Source organism: Hemiscyllium ocellatum, chromosome 26 (genome assembly GCF_020745735.1).
Source record: "Hemiscyllium ocellatum isolate sHemOce1 chromosome 26, sHemOce1.pat.X.cur, whole genome shotgun sequence".
Classification (NCBI taxonomy): domain Eukaryota; kingdom Metazoa; phylum Chordata; class Chondrichthyes; order Orectolobiformes; family Hemiscylliidae; genus Hemiscyllium; species Hemiscyllium ocellatum.
The window spans coordinates 43094212-43112459 of NC_083426.1; the positions used below are offsets into that span (position 1 = coordinate 43094212).

At 40.9% G+C, this 18248-nt stretch overlaps 1 protein-coding gene across 2 annotated transcripts; it reads left to right on the plus strand.

The window, feature by feature from the left end:
• Positions 1-271: 271 nt before the first annotated feature.
• On the plus strand, positions 272-14154 carry ap4b1 (adaptor related protein complex 4 subunit beta 1). 2 transcript variants are annotated; one of them, XM_060845184.1, is made up of 9 exons: positions 272-646; positions 1916-2046; positions 4758-4905; positions 5085-5581; positions 8021-8104; positions 8190-8293; positions 10167-10374; positions 11139-11417; positions 13303-14154. In XM_060845184.1, exons 1-9 carry the CDS (start codon positions 309-311, stop codon positions 13716-13718), a joined length of 2205 nt encoding a protein of 734 aa, XP_060701167.1. In that variant the 5' UTR covers positions 272-308; the 3' UTR covers positions 13719-14154. The 2 variants fall into 2 exon arrangements, with proteins under 2 accessions (XP_060701167.1, XP_060701168.1); XM_060845185.1 differs by lacking the exon at positions 272-646 and adding an exon at positions 1667-1756.
• The last annotated feature ends 4094 nt before the right edge of the window (positions 14155-18248 follow it).

An 18248-nucleotide genomic window follows, 5' to 3' on the forward strand; every position in this document is an offset into this window, starting at 1 on the left:
GAACTGCTGTGCTCTTGCAGCACCACTAGTCCAGCATCTCAGACAGTCAGATAGTCCAGCTGTCAGCTGGGAGTAAATACAATCTCCCACCAGTTGGGGGCGGTGAAGATAAGAAGTACGCTCTTGGTCTCCCCGAGGACTCGTCGATTTATTTCCGTAAAGACCAATCGGAATAGGTTTTGCTGAGCGAGCGGGCCAATGAGATTGGAGTATTTGGCGGTGTGGTTGCTAGGGCTGGCCGGGGTGGAGCCTGGGGCTGGAGTTTGGGTTTGTTGAGCGGTACCGTGTTTGGGTGGGGGTGGGAGGATATGCCGTACTCTGGCTCCGAGGAGGTAGTGAAGGAGCTGAGGCGGAGTCTGTGTAACCCCAACGTGCAGGCGGACAGGCTGCGCTACAGGAATGTGGTGCTGAGGGTGATCCGGTACATGAGCCAGGGCCTGGATGTCTCCGGCCTCTTCATGGAGATGGTGAAGGCCGGCGCTACTCTGGACATTGTCCAGAAGAAGCTGGTCTACTTGTACATGTGCACCTATGCCGCCCTGAAACCCAACCTGGCGCTGCTGGCCATCAACACCCTGCGGAAAGACTGCACTGACCCCAACCCCATGGTCAGGGGGCTGGCCCTCAGGAGTATGTGTAGCTTCAGGTTGGTGCACGTCCTGGCTGCCGTGTCTCAGAAATGTTTTCTGTTCAACCTGCTATTACACGCCTCTGGAGCAGGTGACATTTGAACGTGGCCCTCCTGGCTTAGAGGTAGAGATGCTGCCATTGTACCAGAGCATTCATACTCCCCAGTCTAGATCATGGAAGTACAGTCCTGAGGCAGCACTGCACAGTCACAGGTGCAACTTTTGAGACAAGGTACTCGTTCAACTGAGGCTCTGTTTCCCTTTTGAGTTGGACCCATTCTTTCCACCAAAGTAAGGGCAGGTGCCAGAAATCTGAAACACACAGTACTGGAGAAATTGAGCAGGTCTGGCTGTACCAGTGAAAGGACAAACAGTTAATGTTATGATAATGTTAACTCGGGACTCTCTTTGTGCAGAAACTGTCAGACCTGCTGCTGGGTTTCTCTAGCACTTTTTCTGTAAATGATCTCTATTTGCATTATTCTTTAATCAACCTCCCAAAACAGTTTATCTGGTCACTGGTAGGTCACAGTTTGGGGGAGGTCACTGTGTACAACTTGATGACTGTCTACTATATTATGACAATGAAACTCTTAAAAAGTACTTTGTTAACTGTGTGAAATATTAAGAGATTCCTGGATTTTCTGACTAGGTTTTCATTTGGGTGTACATCAGATTTTCTTTGCACCACATCAGGTGGGTTTGCAAACACATTCCTAACATATAGTGTTGTTTTTATGTTCTAATTTTTTTTAGAGAGTGCAGAAAAGATGTGTGTGAATTGTTCTAGTAGGCAGGCAGGTGTCTTATTGGTGAATTGGAGAGGATGAGGTTGCTTTCATGAGATAAGTAAAAATTGAGAGGAGATTTTAAATCATGACTGATCTAAACAGAGAATGGAGAACAGCAGTTCCTGTTGGCAGAAGGGTGCATAACAAAATGACATAAATTTAGAGTGATCAGTAAAAAGAAATTCACATAGTTGCGGATCTAGAGTGCGAGTGCAGTGAATGCGAAAAAGGAATTGGACAAGCACCTCAGGAAGCCATTTGCAGAGCTATGTGGAAAAGGCAGAAGTACAAGGCAAGCTAGTTCCTCTTACAGAGAGTTGGAATAGGATCGACAGGGTAAAAGGCCTCCTCTGCTTTACCTCTTCCATGATTGTTTTCAAAGAAGAATCATGATTCCAAATGAAAGTAAATAAATTTCTGATGCAATCTAAAGTGAGGAGCCCCCTTCTGTTCTGGATCATTGAGAATTTGAATGAGTGATTTGTTCTTTTTCAGAATGCCAGGTATAAGTGAATACATTCAACAGCCCGTATTAAATGGATTAAGAGATAAAGCTTCCTATGTCAGGCGAGCAGCAGTTCTGGGATGTGCTAAAATGCAGACCCTTCAAGGAGACACAGAAATTGGTAAGTACAAAAACAACCTTTTTATTATTCAGAAATTTTTTGCAGATGTACAGAATTTCTTTGGGAGACAGCATGCTGGAGATTATTTAAAACTGAAAGTAATCTGATCTATCTGCTCATGATCTTGGTAATTCATTTTTTAAAAAACCTTTACATGTTTTCAGCTTAAGTTGACTGACAGTGTATCATTCAGTGGAAGTTCCTTTCTGTGACACCTGAATATATATGATGAACTACCAATCTCTGAATAAAAACCGAAGGAACCGCAGGTGCTGGAAAAGCTCAGCAGGTCTGGCAGCATCTGTGAAGAGAAATCAAAGGTGATGTTTCAGCTCCAAGGGACTGAATGGCCTACTGGCTTTCATTCTCCTCCTAATGCCACAATCGCTATTAATGAATTTTAAACATTTCTAGTCAGTATAACTGAAGAGGCATTTAGAATTTGGCAACAAAAACAAGTTGCTGGAAAAGCACAGCATGTCTGGCAGCATCTGTGAAGAAAAATCAAAGTTAGCATTTTGAGTCCAGTGACCCTTCTGTAGAAGTTCACACACCGGACCCTTGAGTTTGTTTTATCGTTCAATTGTATCCGAGCTCCCTAAATAAAAACAGCATGTACCAGAGAAGCTCAGCTGGTCTGGCAGCATTTGTGCTGACCACTCAAGCTAATGTTTCAAGAAGAGTCACACTGGGCCTGAAACTTTAACTCTGCTTCGGTATCCACAGATACTGCCAACCTTCATGAGCATCGACAATGCTTTGTTTTTATCTTAGTTCCATTCTTACTATAATTTGTAACTATTAAAACCTTTTACCTAACACACAATCTAATGATCTCAGTTTTGAAAACTTTCAATTGACAATAGGTTGTCTCAATTTCCATTTTTGTTGACCATCTGTTACATGGAATTTTATTGAATGTCTTACCAAAACGTGTAAATTGTCTATAGACCCTCCTTATCCACCAGCAATGCTATATCCTCAAAAAAAGTCAATGAAATTTGAGACGTAATATCCTCCTAACAAGTCCATGGTTATTCTCAAATCAGCTGTTTTGCTGAAATAATCAGTTACTCAAGACAAAAAGTAGATTTTAACAATTTGATCATAACTGACATTGGACTGTTAACCATATAATTTGCTCACTCATCTTTTTACTCTTGAATAGTGAAGTAAAGTGGGCAGTTTTCCAGTTCAAGGGGACAACTTGTGAGTTAAGAATATTTGTAAGGTGTTGGAGATATGTCCAACTTTAATCTTTTAATACTTGTCATGAATAAAAGCTGTGCCTCTTGTTGTTTTGTTTTATTTGTATCTCTGGTTCTTTGTTCTCATCCTGTGGTGTAATCAATACAAGATAGATACTTAGTGTGTTATTTTGTGAACTTTCAGTTGCAATATCACCTGTGCCTTTTATTAAAAAATTGGCATTACTTTCAATCAACTTTCACTTAATGACGTTGTAAAAACCTCTAATCTTATCCTTGATAACTGTTGTAAAATATTTATTATTTGCTATTGCCACGTTCTTTGCATCCTACATCTTCCTTGTCCACAATATCTCTACTATTCTTTATTTTCACGTAAGTCCATTTTCTTGATTCCGTGTTCTCTTTCTTACATTTTTGGTCAAGGTTATTTCAGTACAGAGGTACACCTGTTGCCCTTTAAGAGACATAACCAAGTCTTGTATTCTATCAAAGACTTTATGAACACCTCCCATTGTTCATCCACAGTTTTATCTGCTCCATAACCACCTATTTCCATATCTGTAATATTGCATTCCTCTGCCCTATCTGAAGTCATCTGATGACAAAATACCCATCTATTATCTGTATCCTTGACTGTTCTGATACATTCTTGGGTGGGGTCTCATTTTCTACCCTCTGTAAACTTGACATCTAATATGCCCTAACTTGCACCAAGGTCTGTTTACCAATCTTCAGTTGCCAATGCAGTAAGCTCGGAAATTCTCTACTTAACCTCTTTGCCTGCCTTTCATTACTCCTTTAAGGTACTCCTTACAATTTGGCTGTTTGATCAAGCTATTGTTCAGCCACATTAGTGTCTCCTTTTGTTTCTCACTGTGGAATTTTGTTTAATAATATTTTGTTTAGGTTCTTGGGAGACATTGTCATTTTAAACTTGCTGTATATAAGTACTTGTTTAATAGTGCAGCCCAGGTTATCATGGCAAATTTTGTGCCTCATCTCTCCCAAGACAGCCTTACACAAAATTAAAACCTTGAGTGACTTGCTCTCCACCATTTCAATCCTAATACTGATTTATTTTATATTACGATCACAATCAGCCACGCTACCTTGTACTGTTAGATTATTGACTAATTTAGCTTTATTTCCTATTACTCATTAGAACTGACCTTTTGTAGTAGTAGCATGGAGAAGGGGAAAAAGGAATTTTGTTTAAGTCTGGTTTAAATCTATTGCATGTCGTTTCTTAAACAGAAACAGAAATTGCTGGAGAAATTCAGCAGGTCTGGAAGCATCTGTGGGAAGAAAGTGGAGTTAATGTTTCAAGTCTGGTGACTTTTGCTGAATGTCTCCAGCAATTTCTGTTTTAATTTCTGATCTCCAGGATCTGTAGTTGTTTGTTTTATCTTTGTGTCATTTCTTGCTGTTAGTTCTGTTTGTTAGAAACTTGGAAATTGAAGAGTTTTGAGACTGCTGTCATTTGTTTTTGTTCCCACGCAGATGGGGCTGTGGTAAATGAGCTGTATGCTATGCTGCGTGACCCAGATCCTATTGTTATGGTCAATTGCTTGAGAGCATTAGAGGAAATCCTCAAACACGAAGGGGGTGTGGTCATCAACAAGCCAATAGCGCATCACCTTTTAAACAGGTTTGTTCTGTCTTTGTCAATTTTAAATGTGTGCGCGAACTAAATCTAAGCACTAAAGGCAATGTCCTAGTGTAAGGTCAGAGTTTCAGGATTGTGGGATGAATAGGAAAAAGGGCATAATAATGAGGACTGGAGCATTTTTGATAAGGAATTCTACTTCGATTTATTTATTTGTTTAGAATGAAAGACTTGGATCACTGGGGGCAGAGTGAAGTGTTGGCATACCTGGTTCGCTACAAGACCCGAACTGAAGATGAAGTGTTCACAATTCTGAATGTACTCGATGGCTTTCTCAAGAGCAGTCAGCCTAACGTTGTTATGGCAACCACCAAACTATTTCTTCTGCTGTCTGAAGATTTACCACACGTGCAGATAGATGTTCTGGAGCGGGTGAAAGGGCCGTTGCTGGCTATCTGCACATCAGAGTGTCATGAGCTGTGTTTCCTCGGATTGTGTCATGCACGGGAGATCCTTCGCAGCTCACCTGGGCATTTCAGTGGTCACTACAAGAAGTTCTTCTGTATGTACTCTGAACCGAATTACATTAAATACCAGAAGATGGAAATCCTCAGGGAGTTGGTAAACGATGAGAATGTCCAGCAGATACTTGAGGAGCTTCAGACCTATTGCACAGATGTTTCTGTAGAGCTAGCTCAGATGGCCATTTTAAATATAGGTACCATTCATTTTGCACTTTCATATCTTTCAGTCCAGTTTTGCAGTCCTCAGGGCTCACTTGGATGGTTCCTTCTTCAAATATTACTTTTTTTTAGTGAAGTAAAATCCATACAGATGAGGACTTTTGTTTTGTTAAGCTAGGAACATGGCTGTATTTGACTGGATGCATTACAACTTTCTTTATAGTTGCAATTGCATCACTCTGCTGTAGTACTAGATGGAGAACCTTTAACACACACACACTTTCTGACCCAGATTTGTTCATCCTTCTACACGCAGTGATGTTGGCCCCTAGGTTCTTTACATGAACACTGCTGAGATTCTGATCATGCAGTGGTCCAAACCAGAAATCCGTGTCGTGTCTCCCTGCAGCTTAATGGCAGGAAAATGCAATTATTGTCCTGTGACTTCTCAAATGGCAGCCACCAACATGCTAGCTATTCTCCGGCTGGGGCAGTCATGCTTTGGCAGGATGGAATAGAAAGTGTGTCTTAAAGTGGGGTCCAGAAGGCGCTGTCATGGCAGTGCGACTTCTTTGCTGGCAATCTTGGCATTGGTAACAAGCATTGTTAATATCTGTTAGGCTCTCTATTTTAATTGTAGCAGTAGATTCCTGTTGGTGGTGCTGTGGAGCAAGTTATCTGTAATCATTCTATCATAGTGCCACCCACAGGAGATTTTGGTACTGCTGGTCTGTTATATATACATTTGTGACTTTGTCATCCTCCATCTGCTATGCTAAGTTCTAGAGTTTGGCTTCCTGTTTGAAGTGTGTTCATTTGATAGTGAAGTCTAAGTTGCACCACAAATTTGGGACAATGCTTCTTAAGCTCTGGTGAGTCTGAGTATTGCAAGATGTTATAATTTAAATTAGGTTAGATTCCCTACAGAGTGGAAACAGGCCCTTTGACCCAACTAGCCCACACCGACCCTCTGAAGAGTAATCCACCCAGACCCATTTCCCTCTGACTAATGCACCCAACACTATGGGCAATTTGCCATGACCAATTCGCCTGCCTTGCACATCTTTGGATTGTGGGAGGAAACCGGAGCACCCGGAAGAAACCCACACTGACACGGGGAGAATGTGCAAACTCCATACCGACAGTTGCCCGAGGTTGGAATCGAACCTGGGTCCCTGGTGCTGTGAGGCAGCGGTGCTAACCACTGAGCCACCATGCCGCCCTTAATAGTTGAAGGCAATTTGACTCGTCAATGGAGATGGAACTAACAGTTCTACTTATTATATTTTTGAATTTTTTCATAAATGATTCTAGCATTTTTCATGCAGAACTTTGTTTCTGTTCCATTGATCCTAAATTTACTACAATTTGTTATGGTATAACATGCATTTCATCAATGTGAATTGGCGATAACACGATTGACGAATTCTGGACAATATTTGGTTAACGTGAACTTTTTACTGAATGCCTATAGCAATTTTCTATGGTGATCTTCCACAGCATGATTTTTTTTATAGCAGAGATTGCAGAGGAATTCAACTGCCGAGTTATAGCAGAATGATCTGTATTAGTTTAAAGCCAGTTTCCCCTGCCCTCCTGAAATTTAATTGTAAATAATTATTTACTTTATTATGCCATGAGTTATCTTATAACCTTTCTTTTTTAAGATCACCTCTTGAGTGATTCGCCTCTAAGTTGGAAAACCTATTTCTGTCCAGTCCTCCCTCCCAGCTGCAAAGTACAGCAAGGCATAACTTTGTGGTCCCTTGTTCTACTATGTGAATGTTTCCTAAATTTGTCATGGACCAGAACTGAGAGCAACACTGCACTCAGACCTGTGATCAAACCTTTTCACACATTGTTTACTTGACTTTGTGCTATGACATGTATTGTGTCAGAATGAGCATTTGACCAAATTGAGCTACTTTTCTATTGTACTGAGGCTAATGTGCATGCTTTTATGTTTTGTTCCCTGCTATTTTATTCCTCTAATGTTTTGATCTAACACCCCATTCATGGATTCACCCTCTCCTGCCACTTGCAAGTGGGCTGTATGATTTGTGTGAGCCTGAATAGAAAAACGTTACGTGGAAAGTGCATCACTATTAACCACAATCTTTACCCCTCATAATGTTTACATGATTCTTCACAACCGTTCATGGACAGTTGTGCTAGTTTTAACAGCCTCATTGATGCTTCTCATTGAAATCAAATAGTTTAGTGGTCGAAAGATCAAAGTTGGCATCTTGCTCATCTAAGTTCAACTATTCACTACCATAAGCTGAGCCACTGACGGAGCTTAAGTTTACTTTAATCTTTATCTGCTCACTAAAAGAGAACTTCAGACAAGTTGCAAAAATACTGTTTCTGAAAGTTTTGGATTATTACTTAAAGGTAATCTATTGTGGAAAATATATCTTCTGATTAACGTTACAGGGAATATTTCCATCACTTTAACTGTGTTACCTTTCTAGGTCGAATTGCACGGACCTATACTGAAAGGTGTATGGTTATTTTGAAAGGACTTCTGGGCCTCAAGCAGGAACATATTACGTCAGGTATGGCCCTCTTCCAGGCTCTAACCTTTAATATTTGTTGTGATTTATCATTGTTAAGCTAATCATTCTCCCCTTCTGTCTTTAGCTGTCATTCAGACATTTCGTGATCTTGTATGGCTGTGCCCCCAGTGTACAGCAACTGTATGCCAGGCATTACCAGGCTGTGAAGAGAACATCCAAGACAGTGAGGTAGGTTAACACGGATGAGAAAACAGGTTTTGGCTTGAATTCCTATGATGGTCAAAATGGCTCTTGCCATTTGCCTAGGTACTGAAACACATTGCTCTGGAGTTTCCCAGATTCAATGCATTAATGCATTTGGTCTTGTTCTCCCCAGGCTGGAATAAAGCATGTGGTCAGGATAGAAACACTTGAACCAGGAATCCCACTGCTAGTCATTATCCTTTTAAGTAGCCCTTTAAGATCCATTTGAATGCCAAACAAGACAGAATTTGTTCCAACTGTGATTAGTTTTTACCTTTTCTGCCCCAGTGGTGCTTAAGCAAGGTGCTCCAGAAAACCTTAGTTTATTGTTATAAATATTTGTTACCTCAAGTATAATTGACTCAAGATATATCTAGACTTTTTGGAAAGAACACTTTGCAAAGCAAAGGACTTCCCCAGGATTTCCCCTGCCTGCAGCAGGGGAAATCATTAAATGTGGAAAGAACAGCAGCTGCTCGACTGGAGTTACTGAGTTCACAACAATATCGCAGAACCAGACTGAGGGTACGATAAAGCTTTTGGATTTGAATATGGACTGCCAGCAGGATAACTTGTCTGGAGCAACTGCCTTTGCCCACTATTTTTCTCTGCAACCCCTCCAAACAAAACTTGAGTTGAAAGCCAACTGGAAAATCTCATTGCCCTAAGCAGAGGGTTCCTGAAGGAGAATTTGAAACCTACACTGCCTCCAAAAAGTGAGTTCTGCTCGCCATCTTGGATGATACCCTTGTGACAGCAGCTTCTGTACCACGTGATTTAGGCACAGACCAGCATTTGAACAATCAATAAGTCTTTTTAATTTAGTGTTACTTGGTCAAAATACTTGTAAGATAAACATCTACAGACTTTTTGTATTTCTCTTACTCAGACTTGCCAGTTATATTTGTACAGTTTAAACTTATTGTTAATCTTTCCATTTTTGCTTGAGTAATTTTTTTGGAATAGTTCTTGTGACTCATTTCAAGCTCTATACAGTCTGAATATATCAATATGAAATCGGCACTATCACCTCCCTTTTTAAAAATCGAACTTTTTTGTGATCAGTCAGAAACGTTAACCACTTTGAATTCAGTCACAACATCATGGAGACATACAGGGTTAGAAGGTAAAAACAATGACTGCAGATGCTGGAAACCAGATCTAGATTAGAGTGGTGCTGGAAAAGCACAGCAGTTCAGGCAGCATCCGAGGAGCAGTAAATTCAATGTCAGGAATACACCCCCACCCTCCTCATTTATCTCTCCACCCTTCAGGCACTCTGCCTGTATTCCTAATGAAGGACTTTTGCCCTAAACATTGAATTTACTATTCATATACCCATCCAAATGCCTCTTAAATGTTGCAATTATACCAGCCTCCACCACATCCTCTGGCAGCTCATTCCATACACGTACCAGCCTCTGTGTAAAAACGTTGCCCTATGGTCTCTCTTATATCTTTCCCCTCTCACCCTAAACCTATGCCCTCTAGTTCTGGACTCCCTGACCCCAGGGAAAAGACTTTGTCTATTTATCCTATCACAGCCCCTCATAATTTTGTAAACCTCTGTAAGGTCACCCCTCAGCCTCTGACACTCCAGGGAAAACAGCCCCAGCCTGTTCAGCCTCTCCCTATAGCTCAAATCTTCCAACCCTGGCAACATCCTTGTGAATCTTTTCTGAACCTTAGGTGCATTAGTTGGGTAAATGTAGAGTAATAGGGGAGGGGAATGCTTCTGGATGAGTTACGCTTTGGAGGGTCAATGTGGACTTGGGTCAAATGGCCTGTCCACACTGCAGGGATTCTATGACAATTAACTGTATTTCTTTTTCTTCCACCAATTGCCCTTACCAACTAGGGGAAGCAAGCTCTAATCTGGCTGCTTGGGATGCATGGAGAGCAGGTTCCCAATGCTCCCTACATCTTGGAGGAATTTGTGGACAAAGTGAAAATGGAGACCTCTGCAGCAGTGAAGCTGGAGTTGCTCACAGCAATGGTACGCCTGTTCCTGAGCCGCCCAGCTGAATGTCAGGATGTGCTGGGAAGGCTACTTTATTATGTTATTGGTAAGGATTGTGATAATGACAAAATGTTAGTATTATCTGGTGTTGTGGATGGAGGGATGACTCCTTACTACTTTGTTGTCTTAAAAACCATGAGCTCTGCTGAGGACTTGATCCCTTGGGTGCATGTAGTTAACATGTAAGGGAACCTGAATTGATAGGAGAAGATGATTGCAATTATAAGTAGCCACGAATATGTGGCTCTGCAAAAGTTCACCTTCGTTGTGTGATTGTGGGATGACTGTTTCTAACTACTTGTCTTTCCTTACTTGTTTCACTGAGACCCAATCGTAAGGTGGGGGAGGCAAGGAAGCTTAGACGTTTAGACAAGTTGAGAGATACCTGACTTAAATAGACTTTGAGAGAAGTATCATGGAATGGTAGTTCCTCTGGAAATGATTTAATCCTTGTTGAAATAACACAAAGTTCCTCTTGATTTGCCTTAAAATATTATTCAGCATTAGCAAAATGTACATGAGGTTTGTCTGACTCAGACTACGATTTTGTAAACCTTAATTGGTTCTCATTAATGGCAATTGGTGACAAAAGGACATCTGAGCCAATGTTGTTTTCTTGCTGTACTATCGTATACACCTTTTCACGGCATGGCTTGGGTCAGCTATTTCAGTCCCAAAAACACTGATCAAATTGGAGTCCTCATCGATTTATGGTCCATTTCAAACTAAGCAGCACATTTATTAACTAACTGCAAGTTTTCTAAAATTACCTGCTACTCTCACTACTGATATTTTGTTTTTTTTTGACAGAGGAGGAGTTAGATATGGCTGTGCGTGATCGAGGACTGCTCTATTATCGGCTGCTTCAACAAGGAATTGAAGAGGTCAAGAGGGTAGTCTGTGGACCAAAGTCTGACCCATCCTTGGATGTAATAAGTGGTCAAGCCAACGAGGCAGTAAGTGCCTGGTCCAAAGGCTTTAACACACTAATACCAATCTATGGTCGAGAACAATGGGATCGCTTAACAGCACAGAAAGGGGACTCCCTCGAAATCCTGCAGGGGTCAGCAGTGAAGGCAGATGAGATAGGTAAGTAGTTAATAAAGTTAAAGTCCAGGCCTAGACAGTCAACCTCCTTTATTTTGGTTGTCATCCATGCATTGGAGTCACTCTGGTTTCTAACTGCAAGTCCCACTCTTGAGACCAATTCTGCTGTTGGTCTGTTGCTAATTCCACTGGTAGTGGCAGCCCTTCCACTCACTGTGACCTATCTCTTGCACCAGTATTTCAGTACTGAATTGTAAAGGGTTTTGAAATATCTCTAATTTGAAGGTCATCTGTAGAAGTAAATTCTTGGCAGTCCACTGCTGTCACCTGTTTCAAATTCATTCTAAAAATATTTGCTCAGTGTATGAATATTAAAACCAGTTTGACACAACATTTGCTGTTCGAATAAATAAACCAGCCAGTGGAATCTTGCCAAGTAAGTGATCCCATTGAATCATTCTCCATCAGCTGTACACATCTTGCAATGTTTTGAGTAAGGTTAATTTTGATCACCTCTGACCATTTACAGAAGTACTGAACTGTTACACCGAGACCAATATGTCCCTCAGCAAGTGGCTGCCTGACAGCATTATGAATATACTTGCCCCTGTGCACCAGTATCCGAGGAGTATCTGGAGTTGGCCTTATTGACTTAAAAAAAATCTTCTTCACCTTGAATATATTCAATGAATCAGCCTCAACAGTGCTCCATAAAAAGTTGGTAAAGGATTCCACACTTTCAATATCGTCAGGAAAAGAAATTCCTTTTTTGGATGTAAGTTTGCTCGCTGAGCTGGAATGTTTGTTTTCAGATGTTTTGTCACCCTCCTAGGTAACATTATCGGTGAACCTCCAGTGAGGCACTGGTGGTAGTGACCAGCTTTTTATTTGTGTTTAGGTTTCCTCGTGTTGGTGATGTAATTTCCTGTTCTTTTTCTCAGATAAATGGGGTCAAAGTCAGTGTGTTTATTGATAGAGTTCCAGTTGGAATGCTATGCTGCTTGGCACTCTCATGCATGTTTCTGTTTGGCTCGTCCTAGGATGGATGTGTTGTCCCAGTCAAAGTGGTGTCCTTCCTCACCTGTATGCAAGGACACTAGTGAGAGTGGGTCATGTCTTTTTGTGGCTAATTGATATACATATATCCTGGTGACTAGTTTTCAGGCTATTTGCCCAATGTAGTGTTTGTTATACTTCGGTAAGGTATTTTGTAAATTACCACCCTCTAAGAAAAAGAACAGGAAATGACATCACCACATGAAATGATGTCAACGCAAGGAAACCTAAACACGTAAATAGAAAGCGGGTCACTAACGCAAATGCTTCACTGGAGGCTCACTAACATTACCTAGTATGGTGATGAAACGTCTGAAAACAAACCTTTCAGCCCAGTGAGCAAACTGACATCCAAAATCTCAACATGAGTTTCAGATCTTCTCAAAACTTGCTAAGTTCCTTTTCTTTTAAATGGATGATCCCTTTACTCTGAAATTGAGCTTCTTTTATGTTTCAAAAAGGTCTCCAGCTGTATACAGTTATCCAGTTGTTCAGAATAAATGTGGAAGTGGGGTTAAGCTGGTTGGCCCAAAGGGTCCCAGATTTGATTTGCTCGTGCTGAACTAGCTGATTTCAGTTGGGACAGCATGATAAACTCTATATTGGGCTAAATAGTTTTTAAAAATGAGGTGGTTACTATCCATAGACTCCTGTTGGAATAATGCTAATAAGTGAACTTTAATGCCTGCTACCATACCCCAACACACATCAAGAATGTCCATTTTGGCACATTACCAGTATACTCCTAGAGCTCTCTTCTGGAGAGAGGCAGAAAATGGCTTTTCTTGTCCAGTAGTGTTTTGCGTATTGTGTTTTTCTTTATGTTGAAAGTGCCCTTTGTAACTTTTTCTGTGTTTTCATTCCTACAAAGACACACAGCCAGAACAGAGGGAAGAGATGGCTAGAGACTCCGGATCAGTCAGTTTGCAGCCCAGTGCCCACCTGTCGCCAGAGCAATTTGAGGAGCGCTGGACTCTTCTGGAAGCTGCTGAAGTTGTCAATGTGGACTGGCACAAAGACTCGTGCCCTGATGCCATCCAAACTGCTTTTCAGTTTGTTCACATCCAGCTGGTTGCAATTAGTCGAGCAGGAGTGCAACCCTGGAAAGCCTATCTGTTTGCCAAAAATGAGACTGGGTCATTGTTTTTAATTGAACTCCTAACTGTAAAAGGCAAGAGAGACATGCAAATTACTGTTAAGCAAGAGAATAGCAATGAACAGTTGCTCAACAATTTCATCGCCGTTGTTAAGTCTGTAATACAGGCTTTGGGTGAGACTAAAGGTTAGACCTTGAATGTTTCAGTAGCTGCAGGAAAGAGTGCTCTCCTAACTGAGAAAACCAAGTTACCTTTTACCTCTAGGATGTGATCAGATGTTGGAGAGAAACAGTTCCAGTGCTTGCCTGTGTGGCTCAACTGCAAAAGTGATTTATTGTGTAATGTTTTGATGGGGTGAAGCATTTTATAAATACAGTTTTATTTTCGCAATGCAAGGTACATTGGTGAATCTAATTATTAGCAAGGCCAGTAAATATTTCATTTGAAATTCTAAACTGGCTTAGCTCCTGTGACCCCAATTGTTTGGAGTGCATGTATGTAGCCAAGGCAAAAACACAACCCTTCCCCATAGAAGTTGATCCATTCAATTATTAGCTAATGCAGTAGTTTTTGACTTCCTTTCACTGCTTTTTATAAAGGAAAATAAAGCAGCAATGTTGTGCAAATGTGTAGCAAGTATGATAGTGTGGCTACTTAATCTGTTTTGGAGGTTAAATAATTGTCGGTTATCAAATTGGGTGTATTCCCATCTCGTTGACTAGAACCATAGAATTTTTTTTATCTATCTAAACAGGCAGTCTACACTGTTAAATGTCTCCTACAAAGTACGGTGTGTGCACCAATTAGGCTAAATTTCAGTCTTCTGACTTTGAGATGACAGTACAATCAATAGCTGGCATTAAAGTTCCAGTTGTATGTTTGTATATTGAGCTGCTTTAGGAAGTCCTTGGATAGCCTTGTGGCTCGATTAATGATTCTGCATGAAGTAAACAGATTTCAGGATATCCTGGTTTCATCCTCAGTTTGTGATGTATAGGGGAACAAAGTGGAGTAAGGACAGAGAAGTCACATGGGATGCATGTACCTGATCATTACCTTGCAATTGATGTAGATGGGTCTCTGGTATCATTGTGTGAGGACAAATTTGGATGAGTGTACTGGATTTGCTAGTCTCCATCCTAACATACCCTATCTGAAGTAACACATGGATAATGATGCCAGAGATCAACAGTGTTTGGTTTTGTTGGAGTGAAGTTGCAAACCAATTATTTTTAACATCTGGTTTAGTACTATAGCTGGAACTGAAGGAGCTTTCTTCAGTCAAATGAGGATAATTCCTGGTTTGGTCAACATGGAGCGAGTGCTGTTGTTAAGCAGATTCCTTATACAGGAGGTCGAGCTTGTTTTTTTGTGACCAAACTTTACATTTTAAGTTGATCAAATTTCAATTGGCTAAAGGTTAGTCGTGATGCTTTTGAATGGTATGGACCGCAACAGACCCTTCAAAACATTTCAAGAAAGTAGCCCAGACACGGATATTCCAGGAGGGATGCAGTTGGTCGAACCATTTTGTTGTAAATAAGTTTTTAGTTTTGTTTTTTGTTTGTGTTTCATTCATTAATCTTTTAAACAAAAGAGAACAGAATACTGAATAATTTAACCCATCTGAAGAGCCAACAGATTATCCCAACTTAATGTTGCTGTTCCCAATACTTGCAACAATCTCCATAAACACCCTTTGGCATAAAAGGTCAAATCAAACACAGGGTCTTAGAGGAGAGAAGTCAGAGGGAGGATCAGCATGGACCTGCTTCTCTATGTCCAGCAGCTTCACAACTTTTCGACTGCTTTCGGTGAATAGCCAGACTGCCAAAATCGGGCAGCAGGAGAACTGGCCACTCCCCTTGCATTGTACAAGTGGTTTTATTAAAACTTACAAGCCTTTTCGCTGAGGCAGTATCTGTTAGCTATAATCAAATTAGTCCTAAAACCCTTCAAACTTAGACTTTTCGGAGTCTGTGTCTTTCATGACTTCTCTGGAAAAAATCCAAGGACAACATAACCATGTAAAAGGAGTAGCATTGTCACATGAAAGGAAGGGTTTGAAGGGATATGGGCCGGGTGCTGGCAGGTGGGTCTAGATTGAGTTGGGATATCTGGTCAGCATGGACAAATTGGTGTACATCTCTATGACTCTGACTCTATGAACCCTTTGTAACATAGATGTTTTGTTTTAATTTGCTAAAGTGATAACTGTACAGGACTGAGCCACTTACATCACAACATTTTCCCATTAACAGATTTCAGTAATTGGGTAATTCCACTAGATAGTGACCTGGTTCCAGACTGGCCTGATGCAGAAGTTGTTGTACAGGCCAACAGTGCATGCATTTGCTGAGTGTACCTCTGCCAGTGTCCAGTCTCTAAATCAGTCCAGTTACACAGGAGCTATTTAGCTTTATGGACCATTTGGACTTTACACCATCAAAGACCCCCTAGTGAAAGCTGCACCAAAAGGCAGATTTCAGTGTTTCCAAGAACAATCTTGTTGTGTTGTTTATTTGGTGAATTGTCTTTAATGGCATTGTTTACCATCTGGAACACAATTGTCCTAAAGGGAAGTTTCAGAAGTAAGCCTATTTGACACCATCATGAAAACAGTTGTTTGTATTCAGCTAATTTCCCAGGAACCATTTTATAGAAATTATTTTGCATTGAAAGCAGCTCTGGGGAAGTGGAGAGCCCTTCACTCAAAGTTTATGTAAAGATATGACTAGAAAGGTGCATTTGTGATCTTTTAGATACCATTATTTACAAAAGGAATAGTGTGTGACCTGCAGCGTGTGGTTTTTCAGTTGGGTTTGGAAGATTACTGGTCTAAAAAGATTTGATTTGCTGAAGTGCCTCAGTAAACACATTGAAATTTGTACGTACATTTTTTAAAATTATAAAAGCAGGAAGAAGCTGATCACCGGAAAAATTGATTTTAAAAACAAAATGCACTGTACCCTATTTAGTCTTCCTCCTTTTGGTTCTCACCATTCCTTGGTCAGCGTAACAGTGTAACAAAGTGACTTGTTCCAACTTCCAGTTAAACCTTGCAGTTAACTGTGAGAAGCTGCGTAAAGCTGACACAGTTGAAACTTGAAACATTTAACAGAAGCCTGTAAGATCACACCAGTAGGCAAAGGATCATTCACTTGGAAATATGGTATGAAAATTTTCAAACTATGTACCAAGCTTGTCAAACTGGAATGAGAAAAAGATAATTTAATACTTTGGTCCCAATATCTTTACTCCAAACTGAAAACCAAAAGGTTACTGAGTTCCCTTTCTTTTGGGGTTAGGTAAATGATTTGTTTAAAAAACAAGATTAAACTGTCTGATCACAGGACCTTGCAGATTGAAATGAGCATGTTAGCTGTTGACTGCACTTTAGAAGAGTTGCAATTTGTGTTGGTTGCAGGTATTCTATTCTATGCCCCTCATAATTTTATAAACCTCTATAACGTTGTCCCTCAGCCTCCAAGGGAAAATAGCTCCAGTCCATTCAGTCTCTCCCTGCAGGTCAAGCTCCCAACCCTGGCAACATCCTTGTAAATCTTTTCTGAACACTTTCAAATTTCATAGCAGGGAGGTCAAAATTGAATATAGTATTCCAAAAATGGCCTAACCCATGTCCTGCACGGCCACAACATGATCTCCCACCACCTACACTCAATGTTCTAACCAAAAAAGTAAGCATACCAAAAGCCGCCTTCACTATCCTATCTACCTGCAACTGTACTTCCAAGGAACTATGAACCTGTACTCCAAAGTTCAGCAACACTCCCCAGGACCTTACCATCAAGAGTATAAATTCTGCCCAGATTTACCTTTGCAAATGCAGCACCTCACATTTATCTAAACTAAACTCCATCTGTCACTCCTCGGTCCATATCCCATCTGATCAAGGTCCCATTGTTCTCTGAGGTAACCTCCTTCACTGTCCATTACACCTCCAATTTTGGCGTCATCTGCAGACTTACAATACCTCCAATATTCACATCCAAATCATTTATATAAATGCAGGTGACTGATTTGGAGATGCTGGTGTTGGACTGGGGTGTACAAAGTTAAAAATCACACAATAGCAGGTTATAGTCCAACACGTTTAATTGGAAGCACACTAGCTTTCAGAGCGATGCTCCTTCATCAGGCGCGCTCCTTCATCAGGTGACTGAGTACTGATCTTTGTGGCAGACCACCGGTCACAGTCTGAAGAGCAACCCACCACCACTATTATCTGTCTTCCACCTTGGAGTCAGTTCTATATCCAGATAGCTAGTTCTCCCTGTATTCCATGTGATCTAATCTTGCTAACCAGTCTACCATGAGGAACCTTGTCAAACACCTTACTGAAGTACACACAGATCACGTCCACCGCTCTATCCTCAGTAAACTTCATCACTACTTCAAAAACAATCAAGTTAGTGAGATACAATTTCCCACACACAAAGCCATGTCGACTATCCCTGATAAGTCCTTGCCTTTCCACATACATGTAAATCCTGACCCTCCGGATTCTCTCCAACAACTTGCCCACCACTGAGGTCAGGCTCACTCGTCAATGGTTTCCTGGCTTTTCCCTACTACCTTTCTTAAATAGTGGCACCATGTTAGCCAATCTCCAGTTTACCTGTGGCAATTGATATAAATATCTCAGTAAGAGCCCAGCAATCACTTCTCTAGCTTCCTACAGATTTCCACAGTACACCTG